Source organism: Pteropus vampyrus, unplaced genomic scaffold, assembly GCF_000151845.1.
Source record: "Pteropus vampyrus isolate Shadow unplaced genomic scaffold, Pvam_2.0 Scaffold40, whole genome shotgun sequence".
Lineage (NCBI taxonomy): Eukaryota > Metazoa > Chordata > Mammalia > Chiroptera > Pteropodidae > Pteropus > Pteropus vampyrus.
In genome coordinates, this window is record NW_011888821.1 from 7,300,531 (window position 1) to 7,318,721 (window position 18,191).

Below are 18,191 nucleotides of genomic sequence, written 5' to 3' on the forward strand. Positions count from 1 at the left end.
AACACCCAGGGCCCTCCTTGCATTGAGTGCTTCCCCAGGACAAGCCAAGATGCCTCATCCCCCACTCCATTGCCACCACCGCTGTCTTCAAGCTAGAGATGCTCAGAGCTGGCTATAGGGGCCGTGGCACCTTCTCGTTGGTCATGGAAATCCTATCTCCCTCATTTGAAAGGTTTAAGGTAGTGATTCTCAATCAGGAGCAATTTTGCCCCCCAAGGGACTTTGGGCAATCCGATGACATTTTTGGTTGTCACGACTGGGGGAAGAAGTCTATTGGCATCAAGTGGATAGAGACCAGAGATGCTGCTAACTATCCTACAGTGCAAAAGACAAATCCCCATAATAATTACCTAACACAAATACCAATAGTGTCAAGGTTGAGGATGCTAGATTAGATGAAAATGTAAAGCTTGTGAGAATATAAATATAACAGCTTTCAATTTACTAAGCATTTGCCTTTCACACTTACACTGTGTGATTTGCTTTTCCTTCATTAAATAAGGATTCTTTTCTTTTGTACCTGGTTCAGTAAATATTTAATCTGGAGGGCATTTAATCATTTGTACCCGGAGTCACACAGCTAGGAAGGGGAGGAGCTGGGGCGTCAAGCCAGGGCTCTCTGATTCCTCAGGGAGTTCTCACAGTTGGGATAGGGGCTCCAGTCCAGGGAGACAAGTTAGGAGGCCACGGCATGGCCCAGGGAGAGGAGATGGTGGCCTGGACTGAGGAGGTGTGCTGGAGGAAATGAGAAGCAAGTGAAGGGTCACATTGACAGGTGCGTGGAGATGTTAGGAATCAGGCGTGTGATGCCAGCACATGGAAGGTAAATTGGCAGTACTCATCGGCTGAGTAGGTGTAGGTGGGTAGGGCATGGAAGCAGGTGGATGGGGCCTGCAGGCAGGTGAGAGATGCTGGCAGAAAAGTATGTGACACGCACAAGCAGGTGAGCTGTATTGGGCAGTGGAGTGGCTACTTGGGTAGGGAACTGGTTTGTAAGCTGGCACAGATCACTTCGAATAGGTAGCTTCTCTGTGATTTACTAGGAAGGGCTGCATGAAGAGAGGGCTGCAATTGAGTTCCTGGGAGGCTGGGGGATGCCTGAACTGGTCAGAGACAGAAAACAGGAGCGAACAACTCGGGGAGGGAGGTGTGTCAGTTCCTGGAGGCCCTGTGAGTCCTTATGGACCGGCCTGAGAGAGCTGAGGGACCAAGGCACCCTGGCGAGTCTGGACTCTGCGTTAACTCACCTGCAGAGGGCTGGGAGGTGCTCTGTGGTGTCGGCGAATGATTTGGGGAGTCTGGCCCACAGGATACCCCTCCACCCCATCAACGGCCAGGAATCCCAAGGGTTGCTAGAAATTCCACCCCCTTTTTCATTTCCCCTTGCGGTTAACGAGAAAAGCTGATTTTCTCTCTTGCTCAAATATTATAGTCCCCTCGCCTCTGATTCTGCCTCCAGATCTAGAGGAAATTGTCAACGTCAGTCCTAGGTACTTGGGACACGGCTGCATCGTGACCATTCAGTGAGCACTTGCCACGCATGGCCAAGCTCTATGCGAAGCCATCGACTCACATCACTATGCTTTAGCCTCACTAGGTGTATTTGACAGAGGAAGACACTGAAGCTTGAAGAGGTCAAGTGACTTCTTCAAGTTCACCCATCCAGTGAAATAGTAGAGGCAGGATTCCAACCCCCCGGCCCCTCGGACTCAAGTGCTTTCAACAGCTCTACTCAGCTGTTTCTTTGCTGATGTTTGTTTCTTCCCAGAAAAAGAAAAAACCAAGCTTCAGAAGCAGAGAGAGGACGAGCTCATCCAGAAGATCCACAAACTGGTGCAGAAGAGAGACTTCTTGGTGGATGATGCCGAGGTCGAGCGGTTAAGGTGAGTGGGTGGCACTGCCTGGAGCACCGCCCTCAGCTTCCTACCAAAACCATCGTCTGCTCCTGGGACTCACAGCCTTGCCTAACAGGTGTGGCCTCTGCACACGCACCCACAACGCTGGATCCAGATGAACCCTGAGAACCCATTCTGGCCTGAGGACCCATTTCATAATCAAGAGAAAGTCAAATCCAGCCTTGCAGAGGCCTGTGGGTCTTAACTAAAGGTCATTTGAGGAGGCGGCCAGGGAAAGATTAAACCATATAACACACGACAGCGCTTCCTACACATTCACTTCGATTTCTAGAAACTTCCGTTGGTTTCGATAGAAACTCTGCCCGCTATACTGACTTGTTTCTTTGCCTCCTTCTCTGCCTCCCAGTGTTTTCTTTCCTTTCCTTCTCCTTCATGGCTTTGAAGTTCCTCTAAGGTCTCCTATTTGCAGATGTACCTGCCTCCTTGATCTGCAGAGCCATGGCCACTGGAGCCACGTGTGTGGAGACGCTGGAGAAAAAGCAGAACAGGAAAAAGAAGAAAATGGAGACTCGAAAATATTTTGTCCCAGCAAAAACCCGGAAAACCCCCACAAAAAGAGAGGCGCACACAGCCCCTCCCAAACCACAGAAGAACACCTCCTCTATACTCTCTCTCTACACCGGGCCCCTCAGACCCCCCGGGGGCACACGGCCCAGCGCACACACAAGAGGCCCACACTCTCTGCGCCCCTCTTGACCCCTGGAAGAGCTGAGGTGACCTGCGCTCTGAGACCTGCCACATATCTTATGGGAGCGTAGGTATCTAGAGTGACTTAAGGATATAGGGTCAGGAGAGGTGTTGCCCAGCTCACTGAACCCCCAGCAGGGAGAGAGAGTCCTGTAATGTCCCTGCCTCTGCCCTGGGGTCTCATCCATACCCTAGGTAGGCATTTACTCCATCAGTGAGATATGTGTCTCTGCTTCAGAGCAGGTTTATCAAACACAACATACAAATACCATATACGCATAACACACAAAACATATGCACACCATCCATACATAACACACAGCACCACCCACACATAACATGCAACATACACTCATCACACACATATCACACATACCAACATCCATGCATGATATACAACATAATGCATTATCCACAGTCTATTATATGGTCCCACACACTTACCCTCCTGACTTATATCATCAGTTCCTTGATGCTTCCCTTGTTTACTGTACTTTCCTCTCGTCTTCACCCATCTGTCTTCACAGGGAGCAAGAAGAAGACAAAGAAATGGCCGATTTCCTGAGAATCAAGTTAAAACCGCCAGACAAAGTAACCAAATCTTCAGCCAGTAAGTGCACACCTTATTTCTTCTCCTTCTCCCATCCAAGAAAAAAAAAAGGAAATTTAAAAGAGGTCTGGGATCCAGAGAAAGCACCACAAAACACTTATTAGAGATCAAACTTAGGTACAGGGTGGCAGCAGGCAGGGCCAGCTTCATCAGTGTGCAAGCAAGGCCGTCATCCAGGACTCCATACCTGAAAGGGTACTGTTCAGCTATTACTGTCTTGAAGTTCTTAAGAATTTCGGAACAAGAGGCCCCACTTTTTCACTTTATACTGGGTTCTGCAAACTACATAGCTGGTTCTGGCAGCAACTGTTATTCTCTAATCATATGCCGTCTGATACATTTTATAGAAAGAGCTGGGTGGCCACTGAGGCTCAGGGAGCTCTGGCCTCTGCTGGAGTTGGAATTTCTGGGAGAGCAGAACCAGAAGGATTGCTTCTCAGAAAATTAGCCTCACAAGATACTCGGAGCAAAAAATGTTTCGTGTGAAATAAGTTTGGGAAATGCTGCATATCTGACCCTCTGTATGGAGGGCCCGAAAGTTCATTAGCATGTTAAACTGATGATGGGTCCTGCTGTCAAGGAACTGTCTTCTCTTTGTTGACCCAGCGAGGCTGCTATCACTTACAAGAAATGGATGCCCAATTTAAACTATCCCTAGCAAAAAAAAAAAAAAAAAAAAAGTGGGGGACGGGGAGAAGAGGTTGGAAGAAGAGCAGAAAGAACTAGGGCTTCAGAGACTGGACACTGTTAGAACCCTTCCTTCTATCTCTTGTTTCTGCCCTTCTTTGAACGTCAGCTTCATTTTCTCCTACTACACAGTTCTTCACCACGGGGCCAGGACCTCAGAACCATAATTTCGCAGCAGCAAGGCAGCACCATAGATTCTCTCCTGGTAGCTAAACAGACGAATCTCGGAAAGATTCCGACTGGCCTTTCTTGGATCGTGTTCCCATCTCCTAGGCCCATCACCGTTACCAAGAGGCTGGGGGACTGCGATTGGCCAGATCTGGGTCACCACGGGGACACGAGCTGTTATCAGAATAAAAGGGACTAGAAATCTCGCTAGGCAGACCAAATCCAAAAGCCGCTCCTGTTGACTATAGCTGTGAACACAGTCTTCCCTGATCATCCACTAACATCCCATGAAACACACAGTCGTATGGCATGGGGGGGGGGGGGAATAAAGAAAGAGAAGAGCCATAGTCCCTTCTGCAGGCCCCTAAAATCATCCGGTACATGGTCCCTGTGTAAATCCAATGTCCTCAATGGACTGTCTCTTCCATAAAAGGCAAATTAGAAAACTCCACCTAACACTGTGGAGAAGGAGCAAGGAAACTTGCATTTTGTGTAGATAGAAAAAAGAATTCTGGCAAGAAATCAAAAGAGCAATCTATACCACATGCAAGAGTTCAGGTGTAGCGTCCAAAATGATACTACTCATCTGGTACTGGAATCCCAAGTCGAACAATTAAAACCAATCTAAAACCAATAAAATCTCTGGGACCCCAGCAAAGCAAATGCAAAATTGCTCAATAGGGACCCTTCAGCATTACATAATACACAGTCCACAAATAAAATGACCCCCATGAAGATGAGCTCTCAATAAAAGTTTAAACTCATGAAGAATTAAACCATCATAAGAGAAATCAAAAGATGCAACAAAGAGAAAAGAGAATGTCTGTCCTCCCAAGAATCAGAAATAACAGACTATCTAAAAGAGACAATAAGTATATTTAAAATTATTAAAGAGATAAGAGAAGGTATGCAACCCAAAATGAAATAGCAGGATGCTATGAAGAAAGAATTAGCTTTCTAAAAATTCTAAAAGCAAACAAATAGCTTTCTAAAAAATTGTTGTTATTAAAGTAAAAACTCAACGGATTAAACACAGAGACACAGCCAAAGGGAGAATTCATAAATTGGAAGACAGAGCTGAGGAAATTACCCAGAATGCAGCACAGAGACAAAAAGATGAAAAAATATGAAAGAGAAGTTATGAAATATGGAAGATAGAATAAGAAGGTCCAACTCGCATCTAATAGGCATTTCAGAAGAAGAGGTAACAGAGAATGAGAGGTGGAGGTATCTGAAAGGATAACGTTTGAGCATTTTCCAGAATTAAAAGACATGAGCCCTCAGACCGAAGTGACTTGAACAAAACTCCCATTTATTCATTCACCAACTACGTCTTGAATGCTAGACCCTGTGATAGGCTTGGCCGATACAATGCCAAGGAGAACTGAATAGGATAAGAGCTAAAAGCTGTGGCTGGAAGCTGAGGACAGAAAGCCAGTGGGCTCACAGGAAAATGGGAACAGTTAACACATAATTCGCGCTAGCTCTCCTTGCCACCTGATCTGTGGAGCTGAAGCAAGGCCTGGCTAGGGGTTGGGATGGGCCTGGGGCTGCAAATGGTCAGGGCTCTCTTCACCTCACCTCTCCCTCTTTCCCTTTTTCCTTCTCTTCCTCTGTGCTCCTACCTTGCTGCAGGCTCCCGAGCCGAGAAGAAAGCAGAGCCCCCACCTAGCAAGCCCACAGTGGCCAAGACCGGGCTGGCACTCATCAAGGATTGCTGTGGGGCCACCCAGTGCAATATCATGTAGCCCTCACATGGGGTGCCCCCGGGGCCACGGGGACCTCCCCCCCCACCCACTTGTCTTCACAGCCCCTATTTCACCGGGGCCCAAGAGCTCTCAAAGGCGGAAGGGGTTGAAGGCAAGCCTGTGACTGCCGCCAGGGGCCGTGGGCGTGGCGGGCGGGCCCGGTCGCCCTGTACAGAGTGTAGCAATAGGGAGTCCCTCACCGTCGCATGGCCCTCCCCAGAGCATGCCGAACCCAGGAGTCTGTCTCACTGTTTATCCAACCAACCACCAGGAAACGGTCCTCCCTCGAAAAAGTATATCTCCACTTCTGTCTAGCTGTGTCTAACCCACTGTGTGAATGAACTGGGAGAGGGGCATGGTCCCCAGGTGTGTACAGTCGTGACTTTTCAACAATCTAGCGCCATGTTGGACACATCCCCATCTACCCTCCTAGCTCTGCTGTCAGGCCTGCCCCAAACGGGCACAGCTCCCATCCCCCGTCTGCCCTTCCCCAGGGCCTGTGCCCTGGAGGGCTCCACATAGCCTACATGTCTTGGAGACACAGAGGGCCCATCTCTAAAGATTGAGCTTGTATGTGGTGTCGTGGTCACATCTCCCACTTCCTCCCTCCTGTGTCTGGGCACAGGTCACACCAGGAGCGTGTCCATTTGCTTTTGGCTCTTCCTTCCTTTGCGATGGCTGCCCCAGGTGTTTGGAGCAGAGGGGATGGGGGCCTGGGCTGGAGCACACCCAATGCTTGAAAGAGGTACCGGAGAGCCGGAGGCTCCAACACCGAGGCAAAGGCAGACACGCAGGGGACCCAGAGCAGATACTGACCCGGATGCTCTTCACCCACCGGGGGCCACCGGAAGGAATGCCAGCAGGACCCCACTCACCAGCCTAACGCACAGACCTCCGTGAACATCCGCGGCGGGCGGGAGAGGCGGCCTGACCCTACCGTGTCCCATCATTTGGTGGTGTATTTCAACCAGCCTAACAATTCCACCCGGGTAACGTGATGTACATATGCTACAGCCAGCTCGGCACAGCCCATGTGACCTCTCTGTGCGTGTGTGTGTGTGTCGTGACTGGCGTCAGTAGTTAGCATAATGCAAGGTTTGCTGATGTGCAATCATCCATCGAAGAAAATAAAAGTGGAAACCACGTACACGGCATTTTTTAAGTTTTTACTTTTTTCTCGACTGTGGAAGTAATCCATGGACATGGTGAATCATTTAAAAAGTATAGAAAATATAAAGAACTTTTTTGGTTGAGGTTGTTTTTTTTTTTTAAACTCTCATAACTCCTCCAATTAGAGACTACTCTGCTCTGACATTTTGGCATATTGGCTTTCACTCTTTTTTATACATTTTTTTCCTGGCTGGCATCATATTGTACCATTTTATAACCAGTTTTCATTTTTTTTGCTTAACATCGTATCATTATCATTCTCACATCATTAAAAGCTCTTTGTAAACATTAAACACTCGTCATAAATATTTACAATGGCTGCTCAGTAATCATCTTCTTGATATACTGTGATTTATCTTTTTCCTCACTCTTGGACATTTAGGCTGTTTCTAGTTTTTCAGTATAATAAGTAATATCACGATAAACACCCTGGGGATAAATCTATCTGAATTTCTGATTTTTCCTTAAGATAAACTTCTAAAAGTAAAGTTCTTAGGCCACTAATGGGTCACATTTAAAAAGTATATATATATTTGTAAATCAGAAGTAAATCTGAATGTCTCTCAAGTCACGGCAGCTTCAGAACTGACACACTGTCTCTCTAATCGAGGACCCCAGAGTCTCTGGTTCGATGGCCCCTCCCACTCTGCCTCAGATGTGTTTCTGCTTCAGTCCCAGCTTCGGCCTGCCATTCTGCCATCCTGAAGCTGAAGAGGCTCTCTCAGGCCACTGCCTGTGCTGCCACATTGGCCTCAGGGGACACTGTGTCCTTCACTGCCTGAGACCAAGCTCCAAGCCAGGCTGTAAGAGACTTCTAAGGCTGCCATAACGTATTACCTCCATCAGCATGGCTTCCAACAGCCGAAAGTTATCGTCACAGTTCTGGAGATTCGAGGTCTGAAATAAGAGTGTCAGCAGGGCCGTGCTCCCTCTGAAGCCTCTAGGGAAGAATTCTTCCTTCCCTCCTCCATCTCCTGGTGGCTCCCGGCAATCCTTGGCTTCAGCGGTTCAATCTCTACCTCTGTCTTCACACGGCCTTCTCCTCTGTCTGTGTGTCTGTGTCTCCTTCTCTTCTTCTAAGGACACCAGACACTGGATTTAGGGCCCACCCTAATCCAGGATGATCTCATCTTAATCCTTTTTTTTTTTTACTTTTGCAAAGATCCTATTTCCAATAAGGCCAAATTCTGAGACAGCAAGTAGACATGAATTTTGGGGGGAGGCGGTTCGACCCACTACACAGATGCTTCCTGCTCTTGCAATAAAAACTTGGGGTGCAGAGGGCCCACCACTCTCCCTTGCCTGTGAAAAATGTGGGTCTGGAAGATCTGACCTCAGACCAATTACAAAGCAGCCACTCACTGATCCAAGAGGTGGAAGGACATCGAAACCCTCATAAAAATCCTGCCCGTAGTACATCTGCGGAGCCCTGGAGTGGCCCTAACTTATGTTCCTGCTATTAATTTTTTTAAAAGATAAAACAACAACAACCAACATTTATTTAGACTTTCACAGAAGAGCAGAGGAAAGTAATAATTCAAGATGCTCCCAGGTCACCAGGGCTGCCTGCAAAGCTGGGAAACCTTGCAGACCTCAGGGACCCACACACCTAGACTCGCTTTTCTTGGCAGCCAGGGGAGAGGGGAGGGGTGGATAACAACAGAGGTAGCATTCGTTGAGAGCTTATTGCTGTGCACCGAGCCACGTGTGCACATTTTCTAGTTTGCTGCTCACGTCAACTCCACAACCCCACTTCATAGATGAGGAGGTGGTCCAAGGTCCCATGGGTGAATGGGGCAGGGTCACCATTCAGCACCCACCCCCTGTAACTGCCATAGTTCTTGCTTTTCCCATCAGCATTTAAACACAACACTCCCATTAAAAAACAAACAACCCTCCATCCCATCTTCCCTTCTAGCCACCACCTTCCCTAGATCTTTACAGCCTTCTTGAGACTTGTCCGTCATCTTGCTATCTCCATTTTTCTCTAGCTCCTTCCTCAACCTATTTTAATCTGGTTTCTGACACTCTCTGGTCTCTGACCCCTCTCACCATTTAGTTATGTAGGGGAGGAAAAAATCTTTTTTTTTTTTTTTTTTACCCATCTTGAATTTTCTAGCTAGGGCCCTGAAAATGAGCTGGCCAAAGACAGACTAACAAGAGAAAAACAAAGAGAAGTTTAGTAACTCGTGCATTGTACGTGTATGCGGGGAAGCACCCAGCGACGAGTTACACAAACAGGTGGTTAGGACTTGGGTGTGTGCACCATCTTAAGCTAAAACAAAGGAGGAGGGAGTTGGCATTTCTGGGCTGGGGAGGCAAGTCATGGGAAGGTGACTAGAAGAAGTTTGGTAGAAGGGTTGTTTAGTAAGGTTTGGTGTGCAGATTCAAGTCTTGCCTTCTCTACTGGTAAGAGTCCTCCTCTTCCTGGTACGGGAGAGGGAAAAATGTTTCACAAATGGAAATTTATATTTTCTTGGTAAATGGAAATTTCCTTTACAAAAGGTAAACTCGTGCCCTGTACTTAGAAATTTCCCTGCATCTACTGGTTCTTAATGGCCTTTGGCTCAAAATCATCCATGGGCCAAAGAGACATCTTTTGGCGGCGGGGGGGCATATTCTGGCTCCCTTCATTTACATCCAGTTGATGCACATCAACCCCCATGCTGTCCTAGCTCTCTCTGCATCACGTTACCACACTCGATTTGACTTCTAAGAAGCTCCATTAGCTAGGTGTACTTCCCACTGTTCAGAAGGACATTTCTCCAGTCTTTTGACCTCTTCCTTGTCCTTAGGACCTGACCCTCGGCATTCTGCTCTTCTCCCCTCCTGGTCTCAGGTGGCCATCTACACTCTGATGATCCTGGGTTCTCTATTTATCCTAGACCTTTCTCTTACACTCAGACCCATGCCTCTGACTGCTTCCTGAGGACCTCCATTGGGACCCAGAGTAGGCACATCAGATGGAACATGTCCTAAGATCAGGGTCAGCATTTGTGATGTGTTATCTATGGCTGCTTTGGGGCTACAACAGCAGAGTTGAGTAGTCGTAATAGAGACCATGTAGCTTGCAAATTCTAAAATATTTACTCTCTGGCCCTATAAGAAAAAGTTGGCCCAAACTGCCTCAGTCTCCCCTGTACTTTTCATCTCAGGAAATGGCACCACCCAGTTGCCCAAGACTAGGACTTATCCTGGATTATTCCTCTTCACATCCATGCAATTGCTAAGTCTTCAGTGTCTACCTCCTAAATTTCTCTAGAATCTGTTCACACCACCACCTTTTGCTTGGTCAACCGCAGCAGTTTCTTAACTGGCCTCCTTGGCACTGGTCATTCACATGGCACCCAGGTGGGTTCCTGAATAATTCAAACCCAATCGTCACTCTCTTCAAAACCATTCCCATCGCCTTTAGGATAAAATCCATGTTCTTTCATGTGGCTTAAAGGTTCTCTCAGACCTGGCTCCTTCCTACCTCCCTCGCCTCACCCCACCTGCTTGCCCAGATCCCTTTTTGTGCTGGGGTCACAGAAGGCTTCTTTGGGTTCTTTGGTTCTTCTCGTCATGTTCTCTGTTGGCCTCTCTCCTGGACCTTCCCACATTATTCCCGGTGCCAAGAACTCAGATTCCCTGCTAGCTCTTTCTCTGGTCTATGCGTGCACCACTCTGAAGCCAAAATGACCTTCCTAAAATGCAGACCTACCCAGGTGTGTTGCTTCCAGTTTACAACTCTCCTACACCGTCATCTTGGGTTAAGGGAACAAACTGAGTAGAAGCATCGAGGGAGGAAGAAGGAACACGGGTCAGTGTCAAGGAGGAGTGTGTTCCACAGCATCCAACCCGACCCAGCAGTCATATGACTTTAAGAACTTTAAGAAACGGACCCACAGGACTTTACAGTAGAACGTGGTTGGCGTGAGGAGTTTCAGCAAGGCGCTGGCACGGAAACCAGACGCGTCAGGCAGGGGAACATTCCCTCACTCACTGTTCCGTTGGAGGGAGAGAGGGCTCATCACTCTCATTTGGCAGATGTGGAAACTGAGGCTCAGAGAGGGGAAGTGAGTAGCCCAAGGTCACACAGCATGTAGGTGGTAGGGCTGGGACTTGAGTCTGAGAGCAGAGTGAGAGCCAGGCCCAGGGTGCTTATTTCTCCTTTCTAATCTCAGCAGCATCACTGCCCCATTCTCTGTTGAGCTGTGCTCAGTTAGAGGGGTCTCAGAGCCACCCCAGCTATAAACCTTTCCATTCTGGGGTGCCTGGACAGCCCTGGGCTGCCAGAGCTCACCAGCTCAGCTCCTTTGCAGCTTGAGAAGAAGCAGTTACAACCTGCCCAATGCCACCAGCCAAGACTCGGATGGATGCCTGTCACCCACAGGACAGCTGGGTGGGCATCAGAGGCTGAAGCAAAATCCTCAGGAAGCCTGGCTTGTAGAGCAAATGTCAGGTCATTTTTCCACTCATTCATGAGTTAGTTAATTCTGCCAGTGGCAAGTACTGGGGAACACGGAGATGAACCAGACAGGGCTGGGCCTGCCTTTGTGTAACTTATGTTCTGGTGAGGGAGATGAACATCAAATGGGAGGGCACGGGGAGGCCTCCTCGCCAGTGTTAAGTCTGAACAAAACCAGCAAGAGGGAAAGGAATCGAGAAAGTGACCAGGGCTCCGGCTTGGAGTCAGCCTGCCTGGGTTAAAACCCTGGTGGAATGCCTCCCTGTGCATGTCCGGGCAATTCCTTCACCTCTGTGTGCCTCCGTGCCCAGATCTGTAAAATAGGGAGAACAACAGGGGGATTAAAGGAGACAATACGTGGGAAGCATTTAGAGCAAGGCGTGTAGTAAAGTCGGTTATTATTGGTTAAGTCTAAAGGCAAGAAACTGTGAAATCAGAAGGTTGCCCAAGGTTTGCTGAGGGTCTGGGAGGGCCTGGGGCTGGGGTTTGGAGAGGAAAGAAAGGGTGAAGAATGCCTTCCTGGGTCCGGGGTCCTGCCCTCACGAAGCTGAGAGTGGGCTGACATGTGAACACACTGCCATGTGACAAAAGTTGTGACTCCCATTCCAAGAGCTTCCTCAAGGTGTCTGCACCTTCCCTGGGCTACGGTCCCGCAGTCACACCCGACCTTAACTGTGCCCCACCAGCTCTCCCCACTGCTCACAGCCCTTCCCATGGCCGTCCCCTCCCTCTGCCGATGGCTCAGTTTCATTCCTGGGAGAGGCAAAATTGAAGTTAAGTCTGGGTTTGGTGACATGCGGCTTAGCATAAGCGACTCCGTTTGGGGCCTGTGGTCTTGTCTTGTTTTAAACAATCACATGTCCAGCCCGGAATCATTTGCTGGGGCAGATTGGTGTGGTTCTCTGTTTATCCAAGCTGGGGGCCAAAGGCTGACCCTGGGGCCAGCGGTTTGGAGTGGATTATCAGCCCAGTTATGCCAGAAGAAGAGAGAATGGATGCTGAGAAGTTGAAACAAACAAACAAACAAACAAACAAACAAAGGGTCCACTGCTTTTTAGAGAATGAGAACAGGCTTTCAGAGAAGGGCAGGGATTTGCTAAGGTCGCCAGCAAGCTCACCCAAACCAGGACAGAACTCAGCCCCCTGGTCTGATTCGGTGCTCTGGGCCCCCTTTTCTCTCCATCCTACAGCCCGGCCCCACGGTGTGCAAAGAAATTGAGCAGGCACCAGGCTAGCCAGCTCCCATCCCATCTACCCCATATCTTAATCTCTAGAGAGTCCAGGAGCTTGTTCAACAATATTAAGGTGATTTTTTAATTTTGAAATGATTTTGAACTTACCAAAGAGTTGTCTTTAAAACAGCACAAAGAATCCTCGTATCTGCCCTCTTACTCAGAGTCACTGATTGCTGGCATTTCGCCGCATCTGCTGTATCGTTCCCTTTCTCTCTAGAATGATTTTAATTGCGGACACAATGTGGTGTCACCTTAAATCTCAGCATGCGTTGGTGTGCAGATTCAAGTCTTGCCTTCTCTACTGGTAAGAGTCCTCCTCTTCCTGGTACGGGAGAGGGAAAAATGTTTCACAAATGGAAATTTATATTTTCTTGGTAAATGGAAATTTCCTTTGCAAAAGGTAAACTCGTGCCCTGTACTTAGAAATTTCCCTGCATCTGCTGGTTCTTAATGGCCTTTGGCTCAAAATCATCCATGGGCCAAAGAGACATCTTTTGGCGGCGGGGGGGCATATTCTGGCTCCCTTCATTTACATCCAGTTGATGCACATCAACCCCCATGCTGTCCTAGCTCTCTCTGCATCACGTTACCACACTCGATTTGACTTCTAAGAAGCTCCATTAGCTAGGTGTACTTCCCACTGTTCAGAAGGACATTTCTCCAGTCTTTTGACCTCTTCCTTGTCCTTAGGACCTGACCCTCGGCATTCTGCTCTTCTCCCCTCCTGGTCTCAGGTGGCCATCTACACTCTGATGATCCTGGGTTCTCTATTTATCCTAGACCTTTCTCTTACACTCAGACCCATGCCTCTGACTGCTTCCTGAGGACCTCCATTGGGACCCAGAGTAGGCACATCAGATGGAACATGTCCTAAGATCAGGGTCAGCATTTGTGATGTGTTATCTATGGCTGCTTTGGGGCTACAACAGTAGAGTTGAGTAGTCGTAATAGAGACCATGTAGCTTGCAAATTCTAAAATATTTACTCTCTGGCCCTATAAGAAAAAGTTGGCCCAAACTGCCTCAGTCTCCCCTGTACTTTTCATCTCAGGAAATGGCACCACCCAGTTGCCCAAGACTAGGACTTATCCTGGATTATTCCTCTTCACATCCATGCAATTGCTAAGTCTTCAGTGTCTACCTCCTAAATTTCTCTAGAATCTGTTCACACCACCACCTTTTGCTTGGTCAACCGCAGCAGTTTCTTAACTGGCCTCCTTGGCACTGGTCATTCACATGGCACCCAGGTGGGTTCCTGAATAATTCAAACCCAATCGTCACTCTCTTCAAAACCATTCCCATCGCCTTTAGGATAAAATCCATGTTCTTTCATGTGGCTTAAAGGTTCTCTCAGACCTGGCTCCTTCCTACCTCCCTCGCCTCACCCCACCTGCTTGCCCAGATCCCTTTTTGTGCTGGGGTCACAGAAGGCTTCTTTGGGTTCTTTGGTTCTTCTCGTCATGTTCTCTGTTGGCCTCTCTCCTGGACCTTCCCACATTATTCCCGGTGCCAAGAACTCAGATTCCCTGCTAGCTCTTTCTCTGGTCTATGCGTGCACCACTCTGAAGCCAAAATGACCTTCCTAAAATGCAGACCTACCCAGGTGTGTTGCTTCCAGTTTACAACTCTCCTACACCGTCATCTTGGGTTAAGGGAACAAACTGAGTAGAAGCATCGAGGGAGGAAGAAGGAACACGGGTCAGTGTCAAGGAGGAGTGTGTTCCACAGCATCCAACCCGACCCAGCAGTCATATGACTTTAAGAACTTTAAGAAACGGACCCACAGGACTTTACAGTAGAACGTGGTTGGCGTGAGGAGTTTCAGCAAGGCGCTGGCACGGAAACCAGACGCGTCAGGCAGGGGAACATTCCCTCACTCACTGTTCCATTGGAGGGAGAGAGGGCTCATCACTCTCATTTGGCAGATGTGGAAACTGAGGCTCAGAGAGGGGAAGTGAGTAGCCCAAGGTCACACAGCATATAGGTGGTAGGGCTGGGACTTGAGTCTGAGAGCAGAGTGAGAGCCAGGCCCAGGGTGCTTATTTCTCCTTTCTAATCTCAGCAGCATCACTGCCCCATTCTCTGTTGAGCTGTGCTCAGTTAGAGGGGTCTCAGAGCCACCCCAGCTATAAACCTTTCCATTCTGGGGTGCCTGGACAGCCCTGGGCTGCCGGAGCTCACAAGCTCAGCTCCTTTGCAGCTTGAGAAGAAGCAGTTACAACCTGCCCAATGCCACCAGCCAAGACTCGGATGGATGCCTGTCACCCACAGGACAGCTGGGTGGGCATCAGAGGCTGAAGCAAAATCCTCAGGAAGCCTGGCTTGTAGAGCAAATGTCAGGTCATTTTTCCACTCATTCATGAGTTAGTTAATTCTGCCAGTGGCAAGTACTGGGGAACACGGAGATGAACCAGACAGGGCTGGGCCTGCCTTTGTGTAACTTATGTTCTGGTGAGGGAGATGAACATCAAATGGGAGGGCACGGGGAGGCCTCCTCGCCAGTGTTAAGTCTGAACAAAACCAGCAAGAGGGAAAGGAATCGAGAAAGTGACCAGGGCTCCGGCTTGGAGTCAGCCTGCCTGGGTTAAAACCCTGGTGGAATGCCTCCCTGTGCATGTCCGGGCAATTCCTTCACCTCTGTGTGCCTCCGGGCCCAGATCTGTAAAATAGGGAGAACAACAGGGGGATTAAAGGAGACAATACGTGGGAAGCATTTAGAGCAAGGCGTGTAGTAAAGTCGGTTATTATTGGTTAAGTCTAAAGGCAAGAAACTGTGAAATCAGAAGGTTGCCCAAGGTTTGCTGAGGGTCTGGGAGGGCCTGGGGCTGGGGTTTGGAGAGGAAAGAAAGGGTGAAGAATGCCTTCCTGGGTCCGGGGTCCTGCCCTCACGAAGCTGAGAGTGGGCTGACATGTGAACACACTGCCATGTGACAAAAGTTGTGACTCCCATTCCAAGAGCTTCCTCAAGGTGTCTGCACCTTCCCTGGGCTACGGTCCCGCAGTCACACCCGACCTTAACTGTGCCCCACCAGCTCTCCCCACCGCTCACAGCCCTTCCCATGGCCGTCCCCTCCCTCTGCCGATGGCTCAGTTTCATTCCTGGGAGAGGCAAAATTGAAGTTAAGTCTGGGTTTGGTGACATGCGGCTTAGCATAAGCGACTCCGTTTGGGGCCTGTGGTCTTGTCTTGTTTTAAACAATCACATGTCCAGCCCGGAATCATTTGCTGGGGCAGATTGGTGTGGTTCTCTGTTTATCCAAGCTGGGGGCCAAAGGCTGACCCTGGGGCCAGCGGTTTGGAGTGGATTATCAGCCCAGTTATGCCAGAAGAAGAGAGAATGGATGCTGAGAAGTTGAAACAAACAAACAAACAAACAAACAAACAAAGGGTCCACTGCTTTTTAGAGAATGAGAACAGGCTTTCAGAGAAGGGCAGGGATTTGCTAAGGTCGCCAGCAAGCTCACCCAAACCAGGACAGAACTCAGCCCCCTGGTCTGATTCGGTGCTCTGGGCCCCCTTTTCTCTCCATCCTACAGCCCGGCCCCACGGTGTGCAAAGAAATTGAGCAGGCACCAGGCTAGCCAGCTCCCATCCCAACTACCCCATATCTTAATCTCTAGAGAGTCCAGGAGCTTGTTCAACAATATTAAGGTGATTTTTTAATTTTGAAATGATTTTGTACTTACCAAAGAGTTGTCTTTAAAACAGCACAAAGAATCCTCGTATCTGCCCTCTTACTCAGAGTCACTGATTGCTGGCATTTCGCCGCATCTGCTGTATCGTTCCCTTTCTCTCTAGAATGATTTTAATTGCGGACACAATGTGGTGTCACCTTAAATCTCAGCATGCGTGGAGAACACGGGCACGTTCTTCTGTGTTTCAGAACAGTTCTCAACATCCAAAGACACAGTGCTGTGACCTAGTATTTACATTTCGTTCATTGTCCCAATAATTTCCACTATGGTGCGTCTCCTACTCCCCTGTCTGAGATCTGGTCCAGGGACAGGGGCTGCTCCCCATTGCCACGTCCCTTCAGTCTCCTTCTGTCATTTCTGTCTTACATGACCCTGACAATTTTGAAGAGCCCAGGGAAGTGGTTTTAGCAGACGGCCCGCCTTTTATATGTGCTTTCCTGGTGATTCAATGTCCTCTCCAGTTGGAGAACTACTACCCCCAAGGAGTCTTCCTGTCTCAGCCCCAGAGACCTGCTGCTACTGGGGAGGCAGGGAGGCAGGGCCCATGTCTTGCTCATCGGGGTCCCCACACATGGCTCGGTGCTGGCACCCCTGTGGGGGAGCCTCAGTAAAGGCTAGACTTGGGAGCTGTATAGGGCCTCCAGCCTCGCTGTGCCACGGAGTGACTTGGGCAGTGGCTCAGCCTCTCCAGCCACGCTTTCCCCATCTGTAAACTTCAGTTGGGAGTAGATGTTGGGTTGGACTAATCGGTCTTAAGGGACCTTGCAGCTTTGAAGCTTGGTTCTTGGCCTTCAAAACCTTTAGCCCGGGACCCCTCCCAGACCTCCTACATCAGCCATTCATTCACTCAGTCATCAAATACTTACGAATGGCCTAGGAGTCAGGGCCTGGACTTTCTTCTAACCAATGGAAGTTGGTAGAGATGATGGGAGGTCAGTCCCTTGGTTAGGTTCCATTGCATAAGGCTCCCTCTCTGAAGATTGGAGGAGGTTCTCCTTGCTGGCTTGATGGGCTAAGCTGCCACTTTGGGGGAACTGTGGGTGGCCTCCAGGCTTTGCAGGCGGCTTCCAGCTGACAGCCAAGAAAACGTGGGGTCCTCAGTTGGGGGCAGGGACGATGGGGGAAGATTGGCTGGGATCAGGCCTCAGAGTCTACTCCAGGCCCTGCATCTGGGAAAGCTTTTGGGCAGAGGCAGAAGGGGCAAAGGCCTTCACATGAGCTGCCCCCTGCAGTCAGGCAGCCAGGATCTGCCCTGCCGCCTGGGGCGCCTCTGGGAGCCAGTTCCTAAGCTTCCACCTGCAGTTGTTTGTTCCCCTTTTCCTCCTCTGTGTCTTACGTCCCTATTTCCGAATCCTTTCTTCCCAGAAAATCTGACTTCTTCTCTGCATCTTGCTGAGGAAGGCTCGAGCCCTCCATCTCTGAGACCTCCTCATCCCACCCACCTGAAAAGTGAGGGGTTCTCTCTTCCTCGCCAGTTCTCGAATTTGTCACATTCGCTCCAAAAGCAACTGATTCTTTTCATGTTCCAACCTAAGCCGTTCCCCAGGGCTGCCTTCCTCTTAGGGAGAAACTAGAAATCTCCTGGGAAACACTCTGCACTTGGCCTTGAAAGTATTAATTCAAACAAGCAAATTGGATCTGTCTTCTCTGTATCTCTCCCCATAGTCCAGTTGGACGAGGCTGATGCTGTAATCACATTAGCAGCTGGGAGATGGGCCAGCTACTGTACAAACCTGACGTAAAGCTATGTGGGAGGATGCAAGGTCAAGTGAAGCAGTGGTGGGGGCCCCCTGACTGCTGGTTTATGGGGCAGTGAGTCAGGGTTC

The 18,191-nt window shown here is 49.2% G+C and overlaps 1 protein-coding gene across 1 annotated transcript in view; it reads left to right on the forward strand.

Annotated features, from left to right (window-relative positions):
- CUNH16orf45 (chromosome unknown C16orf45 homolog) overlaps positions 1 to 6,970 on the forward strand; it is a 97,510-nt gene extending 90,540 nt beyond the window's left edge. The window contains exons 4-6 of the mRNA XM_011358401.2: positions 1,769 to 1,883; positions 3,131 to 3,213; positions 5,704 to 6,970. Coding sequence (XP_011356703.1) covers positions 1,769 to 1,883; positions 3,131 to 3,213; positions 5,704 to 5,816 — 311 coding nt within the window. The 3' untranslated portion in view covers positions 5,817 to 6,970. The remainder of the gene's footprint in view (positions 1 to 1,768; positions 1,884 to 3,130; positions 3,214 to 5,703) is intronic.
- The last annotated feature ends 11,221 nt before the right edge of the window (positions 6,971 to 18,191 follow it).